The sequence below is a fragment of the Pleurodeles waltl genome, chromosome 7 (genome assembly GCF_031143425.1).
Source record: "Pleurodeles waltl isolate 20211129_DDA chromosome 7, aPleWal1.hap1.20221129, whole genome shotgun sequence".
Classification (NCBI taxonomy): domain Eukaryota; kingdom Metazoa; phylum Chordata; class Amphibia; order Caudata; family Salamandridae; genus Pleurodeles; species Pleurodeles waltl.
In genome coordinates this window covers 930133801-930156426 of record NC_090446.1, presented here as the reverse complement: position 1 = coordinate 930156426, position 22626 = coordinate 930133801, and the positions used below count along the sequence as shown (strand labels likewise).

Sequence of the window (22626 nt, the reverse complement as noted above, 5' to 3'; positions counted from 1 at the left end):
CTAGACCAACCAGTAGTCTGTATTAGCAGAAGACTACTACCACGGGAACAAAGTTGGAGTGCTATTGAGAGAGACACATTTGTTGTAGTATGGGCACTGAAGAAGCTGAGACCATACCTGTTTGGGACTCACTTCCGGGTTCAGACAGACCATCAGCCCCTCAGATGGGTCATGCAGATGAGGGACGAAAATCTTAAACTCTTAAGGTGGTCCATTTCCCTACAGGGGATGGGCTTTACGGTGGAGCATCGCCCGGAATTGACCACGCCAATGCTGATGGTCTCTCCAGATACTTCCGCCTTAGCGATGAGAGCTCCCAGGAGGTTGAGTAGCTCTCCCCACTTTCAGCTGGGGGACACATGTTAGACCTGTCAGCCTTAGGGTGGTCACCCTCAACTTTTTACCTGCCTCCTTCCACTTTTTGACACTGTTTTTGCTGGTTTTAGGAGTCTGCGCACTTTACCACTGCTAACCAGTGCTAGGGTGCATATGCTCGCTCCCTTAAAAAATTGTGACATTGGCTCATACCCAATTGGCTTATTTAATTTACTTATAAGTCCCTAGTAAAGTGCACTACATATGCCAAGGGCCTGTAGATTAAATGCTACTGGTGGGCCTGCAGCACTGATTGTGCCACCCACGTAAGTAGCCCCTTAACCATGTCTCAGGCCTGCCATAGCAAGGCCTGTATGTGCAGTTTCACTGCCAGTTCGACTTGGCATTATTTCAAAGTACTTGCCAAGCCTTAAACTCTCCTTTTTCTACATATAAGTCACCCCTAAGGTAGGCCCTAGGTAACCCATAGGGCAGGGTGCTATGTAGGGAAAAGGCAGGACATGTACCTGTGTAGTTTATATGTCCTGGAAGTGTAAAAGTCCTAAATTAGTTTTACACTGCTGTGAGGCCTGCCCCTTTCATAGGCTAACATTAGGGCTAACCTCACATACTGTTTGAGTGGTAGATTCTGATCTGAAAGGAGTAACAAGGTCATATTTAGTATGGCCAGAATAGTAATACAAAGTCCTGCCAACTAGTGAAGTTGGATTTAATATTACTATTTTAGAAATGCCACTTTTAGAAAGTGATAATTTCTCTCCACTTAAATCCTTCTGTGCCCTACAATCCATGTTTGGTTGGGTTAGTTGACAGCCCCCTTGCGCATTTCACTCAGATAACCCCCAACACAGGATGCTGTCACACCTGCACACATCTGCATACTGAATGGGTACTTCCTGGGCTGGGAGGGTGGAGAGCCTGACACTTATATGTCACAGGACAGTGGCCTGCCCTCAACCAGTGGACTGCCAAACCCCCTACTGGAACCCTGGCAGACAGGATGGAACTGAAAGGGGACCTTGTGCACTTCTATGCCACTCTCTGAAGTCTCCCCCATTTCAAAGGCACATTTGGGTATTTAAGCAGGGTCCCTGATCCTACCAACTCCTCAGACACTTCTGGACCTGAACCTGCAACCTGCCAAGAGAAGCTGTCTGGCTGCCCAAAGGACTCACCTGACTGCTTTGCTGAAAAGGAAGGCTGCCCTGCTGCCTTGCTGCCCTCTGGCTCAGCTGGGAAGTGCTCTCCAAGGGCTTGGCTTGAGCTTGCCTTCTGTTTTCTGAAGTATCAGGGCAAAAAAGACTTCATCTGTGCAAAAAACTCCTTGTGTGGTGAAAATTCGACGCACAACCTGCTAGAAACTACACACAGCCTGTACAGGCGGTGTGAAAATCACTGCTCAACGAACCAGAACAATGCAACCTGTCTCCCCGAGTGGAGATCTACGCGCCAGTTTTGCAACAGGAACTTTGACACACGACCTACTGGATCGACGCATAGCCAAGCCGGAACGACGCAGCCTGACTTCCTGTGAGAAGAATCGACGAAGCGCCTGCTGTGCAACAGAAATATCCCTGCATTACCCACCAGATCGGCGCAGCTCCAGTGACTTTGACCGGCACGCCCAGGATTTCTCTGCATCGTCCCCGGGGCATCCAAATACCCCGCAACCCGAAGATGATCCAAGTCCGTGCACCGGAACTCAACGCAAGGCCCTAGCTGCGTGAAACATATTGACGTATCGTCTGTGTGCACCCAGAGAAACCGATGCAGACCTCCCTGCTTTCCATGCATCTTCTCCACTGCAGTCCCTTGTGGATAATTTAGAAGCCAACCAGGTACTTTGTGCTTGCCTGAGACACTTATTGCTTTTGAAAAACTTACGTTTTTTTTTATCATTCTTTAAAGTGATATTTAAACGTGTTCTTATCAAATCTTGATCATTTTTACCTTATTTTTTCCAAATAAATATTCTATATTTTTTAAACCTGTGTGGTGTATTTTGTGGTGTTTATTGTATGATTTATTGCACAAATACTTTACACGTTGCCTTCTAAGATAAGCCCGACTGCTCAGTGCCAAGCTACCAGAGGGTGGGCACAGGATAATTTGGACTGTGTGTGACTTACCCTGACTAGAGAGAGGGTCCTTGCTTGGACAGGGGGTAACATAACTGCCAACCAAAGACCCCATTTCTAACAGACTGCATAAAATGCATTGCAACAGTCTATATGTGGGCATACTGTTGCATTTATAATTGTTCCACTATGTTTGATTAAAAGTATGGGGCAGATGTAACAGTTTTTATTTGAAAGAATCAGAATCACAATTGTGTCTGAGTCTAGGTAGATCTCCATGGTTGACGGAGTAAGAGCTGACGGAGGTAAGCCATCTGACTGTCCGCCCTTTTTAGAGTGGATGGTCAGATGGCTTTTTCTAACTGTCTGTATGTATCCTGCTAGTGAGGGTCAGTAAAAAGTAATTAAAAAAAAAGAAAGAAAGAAAAATGTCCTGTACACCCTGGGACATAGCTCCATTGATGTGGGGGTATTTTTTTTTATTTGAATGCTTCCCCAAATAATTGCCAGTGGATAGACTATTTGCAAGCACTCTCCCTATCTCCCTTTGGGTGATTGATTGCTGGTAGTATGCTTGGAATACTGAGACTGGCACAGCTCTCCAAGCATAGTACTGCCAATGTTTGTGAATTCAAAAAAGTTTTTTATTTACATCCATTCAAGGAACACTTGTATGGGTGCAGATGTACTCTTTTTTTGGTAATCCAGTCACTTTATATATTTATGCACCTGGTCCAAACAACTAACAAGTTTGAAGCTCATAGAAATCAAAAGAATGATAAAAACCAACACAGACATCACAGATCTGACTCAGGACTACCAGACTCAACTGCCAAGCCAGAATGCATTTATTTCGGGGGGTGGACTATTGTGCCCTATTTTCTAAAAAAAAATCTAGGTTTGTGGTTTTGTGCCCTATTTTCTAAAAACTTTTCTAGGTTTGTGTTTTTTCCAAGGGCGAGAGGGGGGGGGGGGCAGGTGGGGCAGTCTGCCTTACTCACTCAGTGCAAAATGACTTGGCTTATATGCGAGCAACCACTTACATGGTTTATCAGTCGCCACTGTTTCTGTGAAAGATTTAAAGTGCTGCAGCTCTTAATCTAGGGTGTTTTTAGGGTTGAGCATGCAAGCGCTCTGTCCCCGTTGTAATCTCTCTGTGGCTTTTAACCACACCCATCACTTCTGTTGGTATGTGGGCTTGCCTTTTAAAATTCACTTGATTTCATTAGTCATGCCTTTTCCGGTGTTTAGGCCTCCTCAAGAGCACCGTCCAACTACTGAAAACATACGAGGCTCTGTGTTTTCCATATGGTTTCTGAACTACTTTTTCTCTTTATTTTGTAGGCAGTGTGATCTTGCTGGCCATAATTGAGTGCTTTTCATGATTACCAATTTAATTTTATTGTTTATCCAGGCTTCCCCTCGCAAATTCAAGGTTTTACATAGCGCACATTTTTTTTTTATTACTATCCACAGGTGAAACCTGATCGGTCTTTTTGTTCTGATAAGTAACCTTCACGCCATGTTGTGGCGCTTTTAAACAGCTCCCTTATATGAAATTGTATTACTTTTCATTTTCAGTTTATGTGGTAAGAAAAGTCCGGTTAGGAGTTTACAAAGCTAATAGCTGTAACTCGAGCAAACATGAGACCCATTGCATTTGCAAATATTTGTTTTCTTTTGCCACACACCCTATTCGTTCATAGCAGCCAAGTGGCCCATTGTCATGGGAGACACGTTGATTCAGTCTTATCTTTTTCGCCAACAGTGCTTTGCGCACTAGATTTTGAAGGCCCTGCCTACATTGTCAAAATCTATACTACAAGACCCAGACTACAACTTGCTGCTGCTAAATAGCCGCAAAGTGGCTGAACGTGTCACCGCTGACGTGGAAGCCCTTGGTAGATCGAAGCGACTGTTTGCATTGTGCAGTTAACTAGGCTAAACCTATTACGTAACAACTCAGCGGTCATTTATTTTGTATAGCGCTTTCTACCCCTGGCGAATTCTGCGAGGTACAGTGGCAGGAGAGGCCGAGTCCTCAAATCATTAGCTTATGTAACGGCTCCTCCTTATCGAGCAGACGTGCGTTTACAGCCACCGCAGAGAAACTACGTCCCCTCACCCCACCTTCTAGGGGTCGGTCTCGTCTTTTGGTCTGGTTGCTGCTGGAATAAAACACAAAACAGACAAATATCCAGCAATAAAAACAAGGCATTGAGTTTAAAAACAGCTCATCTGCCGGCAGTGTTATGTGTTTGTTTACCAAAGGGGACGATGCGCACTGCACTCCCTTTCTATCCTTGAGGTATAACATCATAACGAACTAAGAACTGACATAAACTCTGCCAGGTTACCTAAGAAAGGGAGGGGGGCTATATGACCCCTCGCTACCGCTTATGAAACCATGGACTGTATGTAGTGTCTTGTTTCACAACAGGAGGGGGCGGGGCTTCGGCTCCTGCCAATGGGAGTCCGTCCCTCAGCATCACATGGGTGCAGTTTATGTAATGGTGTATGCGAAGCACCCCAACGAGGGGTCTGAGCACCTGTGTCTGGCTTTAGCTGGGGCAGTGGACAGTGGGTGCTGGACACTGGTGTGAGAGAGAGTGAAGTCCGGTCCAACGAATGGCGCAGGAGGGTCATACCGGAGCTTGACACCGGGGGTCCAAGCGGCCATCCAGGCACCAGACTCATTCCCCCAACCAAACGGGAGCCCCACTCGATAGCTTCCCGGGGGCGCTGGGGTCTGTGTCAGCAGGTAGGAGGGTCGGTGGAAGGCTATTGGAGGGACGGGAGAAGAGGACCGAGAATAGAAGGAAATAGGGTAGTGACAGAATGCCTAGCCGACCAGCTCTCTGGAACCGGTGCCCCCTACCCCGTCAACCCCTGCCCCACGCCAGGCTTCCTACCTTTACCATGGTGGCGACTGATTTGTAAATTTACCTCCCGCACACTCCCTGCCTTTCTCTCGCGAGGCAACCTCAGAAAGGAATGCCACCTTCTTAGAATATTCCCCTTGTTGGTCCCTGGGGTCTCTGATGTGCCCTTCCCTGTGAGCGACTGGAGGAGACAAGGTATCCAGCTTGGGCCATTTAGACTGTCACGGGTGTGTAAGGGCGGTTTGGAAGGGCCTGGAGCCGGCTGGGCAGATGCCTCCAGCTGTCCCTTTGTTCTCTCCTGTCGGCATCGAGAGGGAAGGCTCACGTCTTTAAGAAACTGAAAGCAAAGTTGGGGGTAGGATGCATGAGTGAGTGAGTGAAAACGAAGTCGTGTATAGCGCGCCCACCAGACTGAGCTTCCTTTTATAGAGTTAGTGAAAGGCCCCAGCCCTAGGGGGACACGTTGACACAGAAGTAGACCTCCGATGCCTCCCTAGGACAGCCGTGCCCTGCGTTAGGTGGCGCAGTGCCTCGTCCTCTTGTGCCTCGACTGATAGTGAGCTCCGATGCCACTGAGACAGTTGCGTCCCTTGTGACGGTCCTTGCGTTTGGGGCACGACTTGCCATGGATCTATTCCGCTGCCCCTCATGCCGTGGCGCCATCTGGGACCCAATGACTGTGTCCTGCGGGCACACCTTTTGCAAAATGTGCCTGGCGGGCTCCGAAGGGCTCTCTCGCTGTCCGTGCTGCCGGCAGCGGCTGCGCCATCGGGGCAGCGTGAGGTGTAACGTGTTGCTGGGTGGCCTGCTCGACAAGTGCCTTGATGCCGGCTTCAAGGCAGCGCGGTTGAAGGCCGACCTGCGCGAACTGCTCAAGAATCGGGACTACACCGAGGCGCTGAGAGCGGCACAGAGAGCCTTGGAGATGGGTAAGGTGGTGGGCAGAGTGGGAGCTGTCTCTCAATTTTCCAATGCGCTTTACCTTCAACGAAGTTGAAGCGCTTGAAGCTGACTGCCCGCAGACCTATGTGCAGCCATTGTTTGATTCGTATGTTACCTGAGTTATTCATTTGTGTATTCATGCGATTAATTATATAAGCATTCATTTATGTAAAATTTAAAATTGATGGATACACTGGTCCTGCCATCAACCTTCTTTTACATACTCATTGTTACAGTGGCGTAACCAAGGACGCCGGGGAGGGGCTTTGGTGTGGGGTATGTCCAAACGGCCCCCTCAGCACAGTAGACTGTGTACGCCCCCTGACTGAGTCCAGGAGGGAGGGATCCCTTCCAGGTACATTGCAGAGGAAAGGGGCTCAAATTTCGTTATGCATCTATACTGTTGATGCATGCATTCTTTGATTAATGCTTAGTTTAGCATATGCACAAATTCACTCTATTAATGAAGCATGTCATTTATGCGTTGAATCACCCATCTTCTGTAGGCATGCTGTCTCCTTTAACTGAAGAACATCTACAGTCAAAGCTAGGGACCCTGTATTCTTTCCACTTCATACTCGTTTTTAGGTCGAAACTTACCAGACAGAGCAGCTGTCTGGTTGCTAAAATACTTTTATGGGCATTCTGAAAGCTTCCACGGAAAAGGATTCCGAGCGTTGCATCCCATTGGCCTTGTGGTTTATAACTCACATTTTCTGGCTTTCTGTTCGCTTGTATTTGTTGTATGGTGTCCAGCATGTATTCGTCCCTCCCTTGGAGCAAAGCTTATTCACCATCACTCCATGCATTCTTCCACGATTCCTTGCTTTCTGTAAGTAGGCCTTTACATTTTGTTTTTGTCCCATGTGCTGTGCGGTCAGAGACACAGGTTAATGTTGGGCTCTGTTTTTGAAGGGAGCTTGGTGTTTACTTTTCTTTCTCTGACTTCAAAGTGATAGGAATTATGTGTCAATCTTGCCGGGTACTAAGAAAGAAAAGGTTTTTTTCTGTAACACACAAAATTTGAATGTCTGTAAATAAACTGTGCAAATATTTCAGAATATATCAGAATTGGGAAAGCACAAATAAAGAACCTTCTTTATTTTTTTTTATTTTTGTAATTCGGAAGTGTGGTGGAAGCAAATATTTTAATACAATCAAAATCAGTACACTACGTGATGGTATTTTCACACCTTATTGTTAGTTTTATCAGTAAAACTTTATTTGCAAATGTAATGGTTACGTCAATTGAAAATGTATTGTCTGTAATGGCAGTGCGCTACAACACCATGCATACTCCACACTATTCTGCTCCACCCTACACTACTTGACTCTATGGTACTCTACTCTAGCACTCTACAACACTCCACTGTATGCCACTTCACTCTAGACCACTCTACTCCACCCTGTGCCACTCCTCTCTAGAACACTCCACTGCACTCTACTCCGCTCTGCAACACGCCATGCCATTTTCGTCCACGCTAAGCCACTACACTCTACATCACTCCACTCTGACGCTCCACGCCCAGTCTGCTCCACTCCAGAATTGTACAAAAAGATGTCTGAATTTTGCAGAAGTGTTTCTACAGCACTCTACTCCTCTCTATCCCACTATACACCACTGCGCTTCACACCACTTCACTCTAGACCACTCTGATCCTTGCTGCTCCGCTTTAAGCTGCTCCACTCCACGACACTCAGACACTTTATTCCACTGTGTGTCCTTCCACTCTGCGCCTCTCCACTCTACACCCACCCTTCCACTGTACTCCATGACACTCCACTCTTCGTCACACTTCTCCACCCTTAGCCACTGTACTTCATTCTCCGTGACTCTGCTCCGCTCTTTGCCACTCCAGTCTACGGCACACCACTTTGGGTTGCTTTGCTATTTTCCACTAACATTTAGCCATGCTGAACAACAACCACACTGGTGTACAACATGGATAAAACACATTGACAAAGCCAATAACTCTGGCATAGGCAAGATCAATTGGCTTGGCCATTGTTTTAATTTTAGTGCTTTTCTGTAGTCACTGGAAGTAGCCAAGCGCTGCAGCGGTACAGGGCGGTATGGCCAGTGATGTGTTCTCGCAATATTTATTATTACTACTGTATTGGATTTTTCCTAGAGCAAGACATGCCTTTTAATTGTACATTGGCCCTCTCTCTAATTTAGACTGTTGCTTTTAGCAGTTTCCAGGGCGAGAGCTTTTTCTGAGTACGACACCCATCGCCTGGTTCCCTGACAGGGTTACAGTGTGTGTGACGAAGCTGTGCATTCTGGGATGGCAGAGTATCTTAAACCCAGGACGTCTCTAAAACTCGCTTTGCCAATGTGGGTGTTACCCAAGCTGCACTCCATAACTTACATTGTCTTATGTAAGAGGTTGTAGCAGCGTGCCAAGACTCTCTCCCTCTTCCCCTGGAGAACACAACCAGGATAGTGTGTCTTTCACCAGACCTTACGTTACATAATAATTGAATAAACATTTTATTTTTAAATATTTGACAAATATCAACATGTTCTTAAATTGGTGCAATAAGGCCAGTTTTCAGTAGAACTGTAAATTTCATTATTTAGTGTGACATGTGTGCAGCTTCTGCGCATTTTTGTATCTGACGTTAGCCAAAGCCTTTTGATTCTAAAACATTTTTTATGTATATTATTTTTTTGCAGCGCTGCAGGGAAGGCACTAGAAAATACCTTCATTAAAACTTAGCTGTAAAAATGGCAAAAAGACTTTGACACTTTCTTGTGCAAATCCTATTCCTAAAAACGTTGCTAGAAAGTAGACATTTAAGGTGAGGATATCCAGAAAGGCAGTGGTGTTGTGGGGTAGTCTTTATAGTAGCTGATCTCCACCTAAACTTGGGAATGACCTAGAGTTCCTTTCTTCCCTTTTTTGCATAATTAATGCAGCACTCGAAGCCTGAAATGGTATTGTTCTCATATTGTAAATATTCAATGAAAAATAACAAAGGTTAAAGCTTGGTTACAGTTGGGAACATTTTTATTTATTCTTTATATAGAAACAAAACTTAAGCTGCACAAATATTAGGAATTCTCAAGTTATAGTTATATCTTAATTATATAATTTATGAACCACCTTCAAAGTATTATAACTTTATTCTTTCTATAAAAAACAAATATAAACTAAACAAAAATTAGAAATGATAAAGTCACGCGTCGTGGAGTGGTGGAGGGGCTAAAGTGTAATTGTGTGGATTTGCATAAAGTGTAGTGGTGTAGAATAGCTTTGCGTGGCTATAAAGAGATAGGAGACAAAGATGATTGGCAAACTATTTAATTATTTTCCAAATCCAATGTGTGAAAAATTACAACGCCCTATTTAGTGTGCAGCATAGTATTTATTACTTTTAGTTAGAACAAACTCCAGATTGTGAATTGTGAAGTGAAAAAGATAGCCAATATGTATTTCGCCCCTTTGTGGCGCACAGGCCTGGGCCTTTCTTAAGGCTGACTAAGCAACAGCACAATAAAGTTGAAATGGTACAAGTAGATGTAATCCATCCTAATAAAAAAAGAAACCAACACATTAAGTGGAAATAAATCATACATAACACATCCCAAAGGAAAAAAAAAAAAAAAAAACAGGGGCAAGCATCTAGAATTTCAAAGGAAAGCAAGTATTATGGGACCAAAACTGGTGCAATGGAGTCACTTAGATTATTGTGACATACAGTGGAATAGCATATAGTGAAGTGGCATACAGGAGAGTGGTGTAGAGTGTAGTAGCATACAGTGGAATAGTGTACAGTACAGTAGAGTAGCTTACACTGAAATAACGTAGAGTGAACTGGACTAGACTGGAGTGGCATAGTCTGGAATAGTGTACAGTGGAATAGTATACAGTCAACTACCGAAGAGTGAAGTGGGTGGAGTGGCATACAGTCAAATAGCGCAGAGTTTAGTGGCATAGAGTGTAGTTGCGTAAAGGGGATGAAGTGGAGTGGTGTACAGTAGAGTGGCGTAAAGTGGAATAGCTTACAGTGAGATTGAGTGGAATGGCATAGATTGGAGTTGCGACAATGGAATAGTGTATAGTGGAGTGGTGAAGATTGGTGTGGATGGGGTAGAGTGTACTAGCGTAAAGTGGAGTAGCATAGAATGTACTGTCGTAGAGTATTAGTGGAATACCATAGAGTGGCATACAGTGTTGTGCGGTACACTGGAGCTGCATACAATGGAGTGGTGTAGAGTGAAATAGCTTAGAATGGTGTACAGTGATGTTGCGTACAGTGTGGTGTGACACAGTGGAATGGTGTACAATGGAGTGGCTTAGACTGAAGTAGCATAGAGTGAGAGTGTACAGTAGGTGGAGTGGTGTGGAGTGAGGTACAGTGTAGTGGCATACAGTGGAACTGCGTAGAGTGTGTTCAGTGGAGTGGCGTATAGTGGGATACCTTCCCTCAAAATGTATGTGTTTAGGCCATCCACATTGTAGACAACTAGAGCAAGATACCCAGCCATAGCACTGAAGGCATTGAAGACCCTGTGTGAAGACGACAGAAGGAAAGTGCTGCATCTGTCCTGAATTTTGCAGAAGTGTTTTGTACAAAAGAGAAGGCGAGGCACTAGAGCTGTATGTCAATTGTTGTCACCCAAGGCACACTTTCAGGTTTTTTTTCTGTCCTGCAATTCATACGTATTCTCTTATAAGCACCTTATCTAAGCCTATGTTTTGTGGTCAAGGAGGCAACTGGCCCGACTGGCTCTAAAGGGATTTGCCTTAAGCATATATCAAGTTCATCCTGATACAGATCCTAGTAACGGATCACAGCAGAAGCATTATCTGCATGCTGAATAGTGATGATGTATGTTAACCTAGCAGAGTTTAACCAAAAATCAAGACTGCGTCACAGTCATGCAGACAATTTACTGATGCACAACTATGGAAATGAACTGATAAGAAAGCATTGTGCACACATTTTTACAAAATAAGGCAGGGAAGACTAGAGCTGCACATATCTCTGCCAGAGCATTATTTATACTGTGCATTACAGCCAGTGCTGCACAACTTGACAAAAGAGTGAGGATTGAAGACACCCAGTAGTTGGCATGGAGGGCCTTCAGATAGTTAGGGGAAGGTATATGAAATGGCTTTTGCGTGAACTGCTTAAAAATATATACATCGCTGAAGAGAAGGATCATAGCATGTAACAAGCTAAAATGAAGCTACAGTGGAAATGTGTTTAAATAGTGCCCATGTAGTTTGGAGCAGTGAAACACTGTCCAGGGCGTAGGGCTCGGGGGTGTGATTGGGCAGGGGGAATTTAAATACAATATTCAGGTTGGGGATAATTTCCTAATGTCAAAACGTAACGTTCTTTGAAAATGTATTTCTCATTTCTTCGTGGTTGCTTCGCTTACCATCGACTCTAGAGCCTATGTTCACCTCAGCAATCTGTTTTCACCTGGAAGACCGAAATGACCCTGCTCCACATCATTCTTTGAAAGCTTGAGCAACATCTGAATCACCCACCTCATCCCAGAAACAACACACACTGCAGGACACACACACTGGACCCCATCTTCACCACAAGCGACAGTATCAAATACAATTCCTCCACACTGCTCATCTGGACCAGCCACTTCATTATCCATTTCCAAATCAACACACCTCAAGTTAACACCCCCATCAGATTCAGCTTTCCAAGCTGGGGCAAAATCATAGAAGCCGACTGGCTCAGCGCCTTCAGCACAGATCAACCTAGCCCCACAGACAACCATGACAAGGACATCAACAACTGTATCCAGGACTCCCTCGCATCCATCAAACTCAACAACCATAGTAGATGACACAGGCAGGCCAGCTGGTACACAGAAGACCTCTGAGACACCAAACAACACTAAACAGCTAGAAAGGAAATGGAGAGGTAGGCATGACAAAACCAACAGAACTTCCTTCAAGGTTGCACTCAGGTGTAATAACCCACCAATAAGAGACACTGGACCACATTGAAGAAAGCTCCAACAGCTGCAAGGAGATCATGATTGTCAAGGATTTATCCATGCCCTCAACCGCTGTCAAGAACATTGTTGCATCCCAGCAACTCTACAACAGCCTTTCCAGTTTCTTCTACAACAAAATGGCAGACATCTACAGCAACTTTGCACACCAACCCATCCCCAGAGAACTCGCTGCTAACCTACCGACCACCAAACAAGATGGCCATCTGACTGAATGGACAGCCCTCACCAGAAAAGACACAGCAGCAGTCTTGCGGACCATCCACTCAGGGGCCCCAACAGACCCATGCCCACACCACATCTACAACCTGGAAACATCACCAATCAGCAGCATCCTGACTCCCATCATTAACACCTCAATCACGTCTGCCTCTTTCCAGGATGAATGGAAACTTGCAGGAATCAAAGCCATCCTCAAGAAGCCCACTGATGACCCATAATGTTCTGAGCAACTTCTGACCCATCTCCCTGCTTCCCTACCCAGCCAGAGTGATTGAAATGGCCATCAACAAGCAACTCGCAACCCACCTAGAACTTCACCATCTGCTAGACAACACTCAGTCAGGATTAAGAAAGAGCCACAGCAATGAAACGGCTCTCATCTCTGCCACTTGACATTCAAATCATCCTGGACTGAGGAGAAACAGCAGCCCTCATCCTGCTCATTCTCTCTGCAGCCTCTGACACTATCTTCTATAACACCCTCATAAGAAGACTCCACAAGATTGGCATACAAGGATCCGCTCTCAAATGGATCTTTTCTTTCCTCGCAAGAAGAACCCAAAGGGTCGGGGTGCCACCCTTCACATCTGTGACCAAGAAATTGATATGCGGAGTCCCATAGGCATCCTCCCTCAGCCCCACCCTTCTCAACATATACATGACCCTGCTATCCAACATCATCCAATCACAGGACATCACCGTCATTTCCTGTGCCGATGACACCCAACTCATCCTCTTCCTGACGGACAAAATAACCTCCACCAGAACCAACCTCGCCAACTGCATGACCATGGTGGCAGGCTGGTTGTGAATCAGCTCTGACAAGACGGAAGCACCGGTCTTTGGCAACAAGATCTCTGCATGGGACTCCACCTGGTGACTGTCAGCGATACGACCAACACCCACAGATCATGTAAGAAATCTAGGGATCATCCTCGATGACAAGCTCAACATGATGGCTCAGGTCAATGCAGCGTGCACCTCCTACTTCCACATCCTGCGCAAAATCTTCAAATGATTGCCTCAGAGCACTAGTCGGACCATCACGCAAGCACTCATCTCCAGCAGGCTGAACTACAGTAACACTCTCCATGCCAGAATCTCCAAACTACTCCTACACAGACTCCAGACCATACACAAAACCTCTGCACTGCTAATATTTGACCTCCCGTGCCTCACCTACATCATACCGTACTTCTGGAAGCTTCACTGGCTTCCCATCCACAAGCGCAGTCCATTCCAACTTCTCCTACACACACATACAAAGCCCTACACAACACAGGACCAGAATACTGAAAATGCCTAAACCTATCATTCCAGAAATATAAAGGCATGGACAGATTACATTTCCTTCAATTTATCTCATTTGAATAAATTGTTGCCAGTATTCAACTTGAACCTTGAATTTCACTATGTAGCCCTACGAAATATCTGCTTCAAAGAAAACTTGAACAGTCCAGTCTCGGGATCTTGGTACCGACCATCCTGAAAAGCACAATGCACTTTGATACATAGCAAAAATGGCAAAGCTATTTCCTCTCAAAAGAGGGAAATCTTGCTATTTATCATAGAGAACCAGTGACCACGCTGCAGTTACAGACAGGTCTTCTGTGATTTCCTAGGAGTCCTTCAGCACTGAGCACTTCGCATAGCAGCTTTTGAAGAACTGAGTCAGTTGGGTGTGGTGTATCCCCAGGGCACCATCTCAAAGTGTGCCACTTCCACCTTACGCCTAAGCCCTGTATGTATTCCATAGTGCAGCAGTCCTTAACCTGAAGTCCGGGGACTGCTGGGGGTCCACAAAGCGTACTCAGGGGGGCCGCCATTGCTTAGAAAATAAATAATATTAACAGATGAATAAAGTGTTTCAAAATAAAAGCGCAAAATGTAAAATTGAAATTTTTAAAACGTTCTGTTAATGTGAAGGAATTTGAAATTGGAAACTGAAATGTAAGTTAGTCTATTCAAATTGATCTGTGAAAGCAGAGCAGGTGCTTCAAGTAGAATGTAGTTTGGACAATGGGTGGCCTATATTGAATTTAGAAAAGCTCCAGTCTTACCCAAAAAAAAAAAAAAAATTCTTTTTTTTTTTTTTTCTTTTAAATATTTGTTTTATATTTGTTTGTGGAATTAAATACAGTATTTCAGAATGTGGGCTTTTGTTTAATGAATGCCTGTTTCTGTTTTTTGTGTGTTTTGCTTTGAGGTTCAAATCATTGAAAATGCTTCGACCTGGGTCCCCGGTTTCCATTAATGACTCAAAGAAAGGGCATTCCGTTATTCCAAAAATAATTCAGTGGGGTTCCCCGAGTTCCAGTAGTGATTAGATGGCATATCCTAAAAAAAGTTAAGGACCACTGCCATAGCGTGCTAAATGACTTGCGGGGAACTTAGGCTGATGATATGAGCAAAACAGTCTGCTGGTAGATCATCAATAAGGCCTTGGTCATTTGGGCACTGCTGACTTAAGCAACAGCTCCACATGGACGGGAGCTTTGGAAGAGCGCCCCCCCAACATGGGGGGAGCGCGGACCCTTAGGGGTCGGGGACGCTGGGGCCTGAACCTCGCACTAGTTGTGCGCAGGCTGGCCATGGGCTTCCGCTCGCGCGTCTCGCGAGACGCGCGGGCGGAAGTTCGACCCTTGGAGAACGTCGGTGGTCACTGGCAGTGCCGGACCGGTTTGGGCCGCCGCGCACTGGTGGGGGGGCATAAAAGCGCCCCCCCAGAAGGCTCTGCCTCCTTACTTTGTGCGCGGCGGCCCGAGCGGACGGACCTGTCGGCAATTTTCCAAAGCGTCCTGGATGAGAAGCAGGGGAGCGACCTTGTGAGAAGAACGGCAGCAAGGGAGCAGCATTATTAGAACTCTTGCCGTGCACGCAGGATCCGGAGGTGCCTGAGGATCGGATAGCAGGGGAGCGACCTTGTAGAGTCGGGTGATTCGAATCGGACGTGCAGTTACAGGCGCAGGGGAGCGACCTCGTCAAACAATCATGTGGGCAATTTTCATACAAGAAAGCGAGGTGAGTGAGCGCACGGAGGCTAACTCCGTTGTTAGGAGGTTGTTCTGTGCGCGCTCTCACCTGCTAGGGGTTTCACCCCAGGTCAATTAGTTAAAGGGTTTCCCCCTGTTTTAATGGTTTAATTGTTGGGGTGCCACGTGGGAGAGAGCTGTGGCGCTAAGGCTAAAGTGATTGTGGCAACAGATATTCATTCTCCCCCCAATTTTCTTCATCTTTATGGTAAAGCGAAACGGTGTCATATATCAATTGTTGAAGGTGCTTATTTGCAGGTATAATTGTGGTATTGGTATGTTGGTAATTTTGTCGCTAATTTGAACGTGTTTAATTGTGCATTGCGTGACAGTGTCTTAGGACTGTTAGCCACTTTATTTTGCAAAAGTGCTGTTGGCATTGGGCTAACAGATTTATTCCTTTCAGGTTAATTAGTTTAGAAAGTTTTCTTACCACTGCCTACAACTTGTTTACCTAACATTGGCATTATAGCATCTAATAGGGTGAGAGGAGGTAAGAGGAAGGGCACAGATCCTGATCTTGCCCAACTATTGAAATTGGTCCTAGCTAAGTTAGGGGGCGGGGATTCAGAGGGGGAGGCTGCTCCTTCAGATGGAGATGACGGTGAGGTAGGCGCTTCCCGCCCGCGCTGTGCGAACGTAGCACCACCTGCAGCTTTTCCTCCAGTAAAGCGTAGGAATAAAAAACAGACTGGGGGGACGGTAGTCCAACAACCTACGCCTCAGGCAGTTCTCGCCCCCCCCCCCCTCCTCCTGTGACTGAGTTAGTCACAGTGGTGGCCCCCAGTATTGCAGCGGCTGCGCCTTCTGAAGAAATTGCTGGGCATTACGCTGGGGTGGGGTCGCCTAGCACGGGTCCGGCGGGAGGTGTGGAAGCTATGCTGGCGGATATACAGCGTTCTGTAGCAGCATTAGCAGCACCAACCAATGATGTACCCACACAAGCATTACCCATTGCGCAGGGAGTGGCACCGGGAGCTAGCAAAATCACGGGGCAGGCGGCAAGGGCCCATCCAGGGGCATCCCAGGACCTGACAACTCAAACATTGGTGTCAGTATCACAGATGTTGGCCAATCTCACTGTGCCAGTGCCAACACCACCCCCCACGGGCTAGTGACCCATTGCAGAACACGGTACTTGAACTTAAGCGCCAGGTGGAGGCATTGGTAGCAGCGCGTAATGTTCCTTCATTGCAGGTGGCGACCTCAGGCCCGTGTGTCAGCCAGGCACGGGGCTCGCTGTCTCAGACTCCTCCAGTGGAAAAAGAACATGGTACGGTCATAGAACAGGGTGTTAACACCATAGTAACCCCGGCTCCAGCTGAGGTCACGGGTGCAGACACATTGCTATCTAGGCCAGGGAAGTTAGCTGCACATGAGGCTTCTGAAATCAAAGAGAAAATATGGAAAGGGGATTTTGTGAACATTTTTAGCCTGGTAAGGGCTAAGAGAAGGGAAATGGAATCAAAGGATAAAGATACTAAAGCTTCATCATATACAGATAAAAAAACTAAGATAGAAGAGAATATTACAAATTGGTTATTCGGTTTTAATGTGTTTATGTCGGTCATGCTGGAAAAGAAGCCTGAAATTGGTTTGTCAATGATATTTTATGCAAACAAAATTTTAAAAGCTCACCATATGTACGGGGGGAACGCTTGGCTGGAGTGTGACCGTGATTTCAGATGGGCAAAGGTAGAGGATCCAGCAATTGGTTGGGACCAGACTGAAGTAAATGTTTGGCTGGAGTGCGTGAACAACAAATTACCCAGCAAGCAGCCCTTTCGAGCGCAGTATACAAGCGACAAAAAAGGGTCTTGCTGGGCGTTTAACAAGAAAGTATGTTCACGCCCCCCTGGGACGTGCAAATTCAGGCACTCCTGTGCATTTTGTGGGCACCCCTCTCACCCCGAATTTAAATGCCTTAAAAAACCAAAGGACAAAGCTAAGGAAGGGAGTAAATCCAGTACCTAGTTCTTCCTTGCCTTCTCCCATTCATTTAGAGGTTTTGTTGCCTTGGCTGAAGGTTTACCCAGTCAAGGCTTCAGCTGAACTACTGATTAAGGTTTTTCACAGGGTTTTAGAATTCCAGCATCCCAGGTCCCCCCCTTAGGTCATTGCAGAAATCTTATGTCTGCCGTGAAAAACCCCGGCGTGGTGGCTAGAAAAATTGCAAAAGAATGCGCTCTAGGGAGACTGGCTGGCCCCTTCACTTCCCCACCCACAGCTAATTTTGTCTGTTCCCCATTAGGAGTAGTACCCAAAAAAGAGCCGGGACAGTTCAGATTGATCCATAATCTCAGCCCCACGCGGCGCATCAGTGAATGATGCGATAGACCCGACTCTATGTTCAGTGCGTTATGCTACTGTAGACCAGGCACTAAGGTTGCTGAGGGGTCTAGGGCGGGGTGCGCTCTTAGCAAAAACAGATATCAAAGCAGCTTTCCGGCTTTTGCCAGTTCACCCTGAAGATTACCATCTTTTGGGATTCCAATTTAATGGGGAGTATTTTTATGACAAATGTATGCCCATGGGATGCAGTGTGTCCTGCAGTTATTTCGAACAGTTCAGTTCTGCTTTGCAATGGATTTTCACCAGGCGTACAAGTCATGCGAATGTAATACATTATTTGGATGAATTCCTAGTGTTGGGCCCTCCTGAGTCTAAAAAATGCCTTTGGGCCCTGCAGTCTCTGACAACCATGTTCAGGGAATTCGGGGTCCCAATAGCCCAAGAAAAAACAGAAGGCCCCTCCACATGCATCACTTTCCTGGGCATAGAAATTGACACCATAGCGGGGGAGTGCCGCCTTCCTCTGGACAAGCTTCAAGTTTTTAAGGGGTCCATCAGAACTGTCTTATCCCATACCAAGGTCACCCTGCACCAATTGCAAGTCCTGGTGGGTCAATTGAATTTCGCCCTGAGGATCATTCCCATGCCCCGTCCCTTTTCCAGATCCATAGCTAGGTCTATGGCAGGGTTGACCGAGAAACACCATCACACCAGGCTGGCTGCTGAAGTAAAGGACGATTTGAGAGTGTGGGAAGCATTCCTACAAGACTTTACCGGGCGGTGATCTGGCCTCATCCCCCTGCCGACAGCCCTTCCCTTGGCCTATTTACGGACGCTGCAGGCAGTGTGGGCTTTGGGGCTATCCTTGGTTCTGCATGGTGCAGGGCGGATTGGCCAACTGGTTGGGTGGAGTTGGGGCTCACCAAAAATATAGCATTCTTAGAATTATTTCCCATCATTGTAGCGGTTTCTGTTTGGGAGGGCACATTGAGAAACAAGACAGTAGTATTTTGGTCAGACAACATGGCAGTCGTGGAGTCGATCAATAGACAAAAGGCTAGCTGCAGATGGGTGCTGAGACTACTTAAGTATCTGGTGCTGCAATGTTTGAAACTCAACATCACATTCCGGGCGAAACATGTTCCTGGGGTAAATAACAATGCAGCTGATGCCTTGTCTCGATCATTAATGCAGGATTTTCAGAGGTTCCACCCACAGGCGTCGGAGAGGATGACAGAGTTTCCAACATCACTGTTGAGGATTGGTGTCCCATGCTGTCAGCCCTAGTAGGGGCTTCTTTGGCGACACGAACAAAGGGGGCATACGAAAGGGCCTTCTTGCATTATAGACTGTTTTTGAAATCAGTGAACTCCTCAGATTGGTTTTCATCCGAAGCAATCTGTGCCTTTTTGCAACATTTAAAGAGCAATGGTAAACCTGTCTCGTGCGCCAAGGCCAACTTGGCAGCCATCCGTTTTTTCGCCAAACTAAGAGGGCAAGACTCTAAACTCAATGCCTTTATTATTAAGCAGGCACTGGTGGGGTGGTCAAGAGCGGAGGGCCCCAAAGTAGACTCCAGCTGGCCTATAACCCCCCAGATATTAGAGAAATTACTGGGTGCAGTTGCTTTAGTTTCTTCCTCCCCGTTTGAGACTGCCTTATTCACATCAGCTTTTTGTGTGGCCTTCTATGGGGCCTTCCGTATTGGGGAAATGTTAGGTACTTCCAAGAACGACCATGCGGGGGGCCTCCAGTGCCCAGATGTAATAATCAATAATAACTCCGCCACCATACTGCTGCGCAAATCAAAGACTGATCAGTCAGGAAAAGGGGCGAGGATTGCTCTTCGGGCAGCGCAGGGGTCTCTTATCTGTCCGGTAGCCAACCTAGATGCTTACCTAAAGATGCGCCCTTTAGAAAAATCAACAGCGTTATTTATACACTCAAATGGGGACTGTCTGTCGCGCTACCAATTTACAGAGGTAATGAAAATATCATTAAAGGCAGCAGGCATAGAGCCTCTAGGTTACTCCCCTCACTCGTTCAGGATTGGCGCGGCTACGTTAGCTGCGGGGGCAGGCTTGCCCATCTCTGAAGTTAAGGCAATTGGCAGATGGTCGTCTAACTGTTATAAGCATTACGTTAGGCCGGAGCTGGTCTAATTTGGAGTTTATGTGTGTATCTTAACATTCTGTATCATTCCTCACACAATTTTCCCTTTATTGCAGTAGATGGCTCCGCGTGTGGTTTGGGTACTGGGGCATTCATTCGTTCGTCGGGCGGCGTACCGGTTGCAGCAGCTCCGTAAACCGAATCCGGCGACAAGCTTAGACGTGGCCTTCAGGTGGTGCGGGGGTGGCGGCAAAGGAATTAAACAGTTACAACAGCTGGTTGATTTGGCTCGCGGATGTGCAGGGCTCCAATACCCGGACCTCATCATCATTCACCTTGGGGGCAACGACCTGGTACATCTAGGTCGTAAAGCCCCCAGAGAGGCAATATTCTTAGAAATAACAAAGCTTGCTAAGCAATTTCCTAATGCAGCCATCGCCTGGTCTCACATGTGCCACGGAAAAAATGGGGCCCAGGAATCAAACCAAGAACAATCAATGTCTCAGTTAGGCGGCTTAACGCGGAGATGTCTAAGCTTTGCCCTGGTCCAGGCCGTTTGTGGAACATCCCACATAGACAATTGAAAGGACCTGAAATGTTTCATAGAGATTTGGTTCATTTATCCGATGCAGGTACTGACCAATTCATGGCAGACATGTGGTTCTTCGCTAAGTGTTTGTTTTCTGGTGGGGAGGGCGTAGGACCCTGGGGCCCTGGTTGCCCTCGTGGCGCAGAAAGAGAGAATAAAGTAACCGGAAGCAACAGAGGGGACCCTAAGGGTGGGGCCCCGGTATAACAACAGAGATAGGATCCTGAAGTCCTGGACCAACCTGCGGATGGATACACCTGTTTGGGGGTAGGGAGCCCAGATCACTGGGGTGGTCACGGGGTTCATGCCCTGGGCCGCCCTGGTACACCCCTTGGTTGATTGGTGTTTGGAGAGGGGGCGGACCCCTGAGCATGGGGGCAAGGAACAGAGGAAGCAGGGATACCGCCCCCCCTAAGGATACAGGTGACGATCAGTCCCTGTGTGGTCCAAAGGAGGTTCAGGACAGGAAGGGATCCTGTCAAAATAATCTATGGTTACAAAGTAGCGTCTATAACAGTATATGTATATATTAAAGTTTGCAGTGAAATGTTTTAGTTGAGTAATGTGCATATGATGACTTGCAAAAATTGTGTATATGAATTTTTATGAAAGTATATATAAAAATAAATACTTTTTCCATCAAACAAAATTGTCTTGTTGGTTGGTGTATGACCGGTGTTGGGGTAAGGGCCCTATGGCGGCCTCAGAGTCCTATGGAAGAGCACCCCCCCAACATGGGGGGAGCGCGGACCCTTAGGGGTTGGACGCTGGGGCCTGAACCGCGCACTAGTTGTGCGCAGGCTGGCCATGGGCTTCCGCTTGCGCGTCTCGCAAGACGCACGGGCGGAAGTCCGACGCTTGGAGAACGTCGGTGGTCACTGGCAGTGCCGGACCGGTTTGGGCCGCCGCGCACTGGTGGGGGGGGTATAAAAGCACCCCCCCCCAGAAGGCTCTGCCTTCTTACTTCGTGCGCACGACGCGACTGTTCACTCGAAGGTTAACCTCCAATCGTGCTTTCAGCGATTCCAGTGCAGGTGGGCCCATGGGTACCTGGCTCAGCATAAGCGCAGCAGGTAAGGAGTACGGAAATAACCCGTGCAAGTCACGGTTCCAGTTGTGCAGGTTCTGTGTGCCGGGCAGAAGAAAGTTACCTGCATTCCTAACATTTCCATTTCTAAGTAGAAGTGTTCATTTTAGTTTGATAGTGTTCAGTGTCCGTAGCTTATCAAGCTTTTACTTTTTTTTTTTTTTTTTTTTTTTTTTTTTTCTTTCTTTCTTTTTTTTTTTTTTAACTATCTGGACCGCTTTAGCTTCAGTCTAGACTTTTTTTAATGTAATAAACAATACCTGGAACACAGAGAGGGACATTGGGTTAGCTTCCTCCAGCCGCTGGCTAGTTGGAGTGTCGATCACTTTTTTGTTTGGCCCACCGGTCAGCATATATAGAGTGAGCAATAGGTCAACCCCTTCCACTATTGGCTTTGCTGCCGTAGTCGGGCACAGTTTGCCAGTTACCACCACATACGCCTCGGAAAGGATAAAAGCAAGCTCTGTGGCAGAAAAGAGTTCCTCGGTCACCACTCCCGGTGCGCTTCACTTCGACTCTCCTGGTAGCACAGTTGTGTCTCATACTGGCAGCGAGAGACTTTCCAACCTCATCAGCAAGCTGTTGTGTCCCTCTTTACCTGGCCGGGCGGCAGCGGCTAAGGGAACACACTGGTCGGGTGATCTTTTAATTACTGCCATATCCGTGATCAGAACTCTGGTCTGATGTATTGAATGAGCCAGAAGTACAGTTGTATACCCTTTCAGACAGGGCAATGGCTTGAGGAATTCGAAAAAGAGAGGGGAATGTGGAGATGATTGCCCCTTCTCTATTCGCACATTTTTTTTCATTGTTTTTGGAGGAGGCGAAGTGCATGTAAAAAAGAGACCACTTTTTTTTTTTTTGCACTTGCTTTTTAACTTTTTCTCTTCAGGCCCCATGCCCCTCCCTATTCTTGCTATGCCGGGCCTGGGGTAAGGAGTCACTTCTTCAGGATGGGCATCGTGTTTTCTCGGCTGTTGAATGCGTTAGAGCAGACTAAACACCAGGGTACTCTCCCATTGTCACCCATTCCATGAAAGCAAGTTCCACAGATCCTAG

The 22626-nt window shown here is 46.7% G+C and overlaps 1 protein-coding gene across 2 annotated transcripts in view; it reads left to right on the top strand.

The window, feature by feature from the left end:
* Positions 1-4901: 4901 nt before the first annotated feature.
* Positions 4902-22626, top strand: part of LOC138245736 (LON peptidase N-terminal domain and RING finger protein 1-like) — a 110461-nt gene continuing 92736 nt past the window's right edge. The window contains exon 1 of one of the 2 annotated variants that reach the window (XM_069199602.1): positions 4902-6225. In XM_069199602.1, the coding sequence (XP_069055703.1) occupies positions 5922-6225 (304 nt within the window). In that variant the 5' untranslated portion in view covers positions 4902-5921. The remainder of the gene's footprint in view (positions 6226-22626) is intronic. The other variant, XM_069199603.1, reaches the window with a different exon arrangement.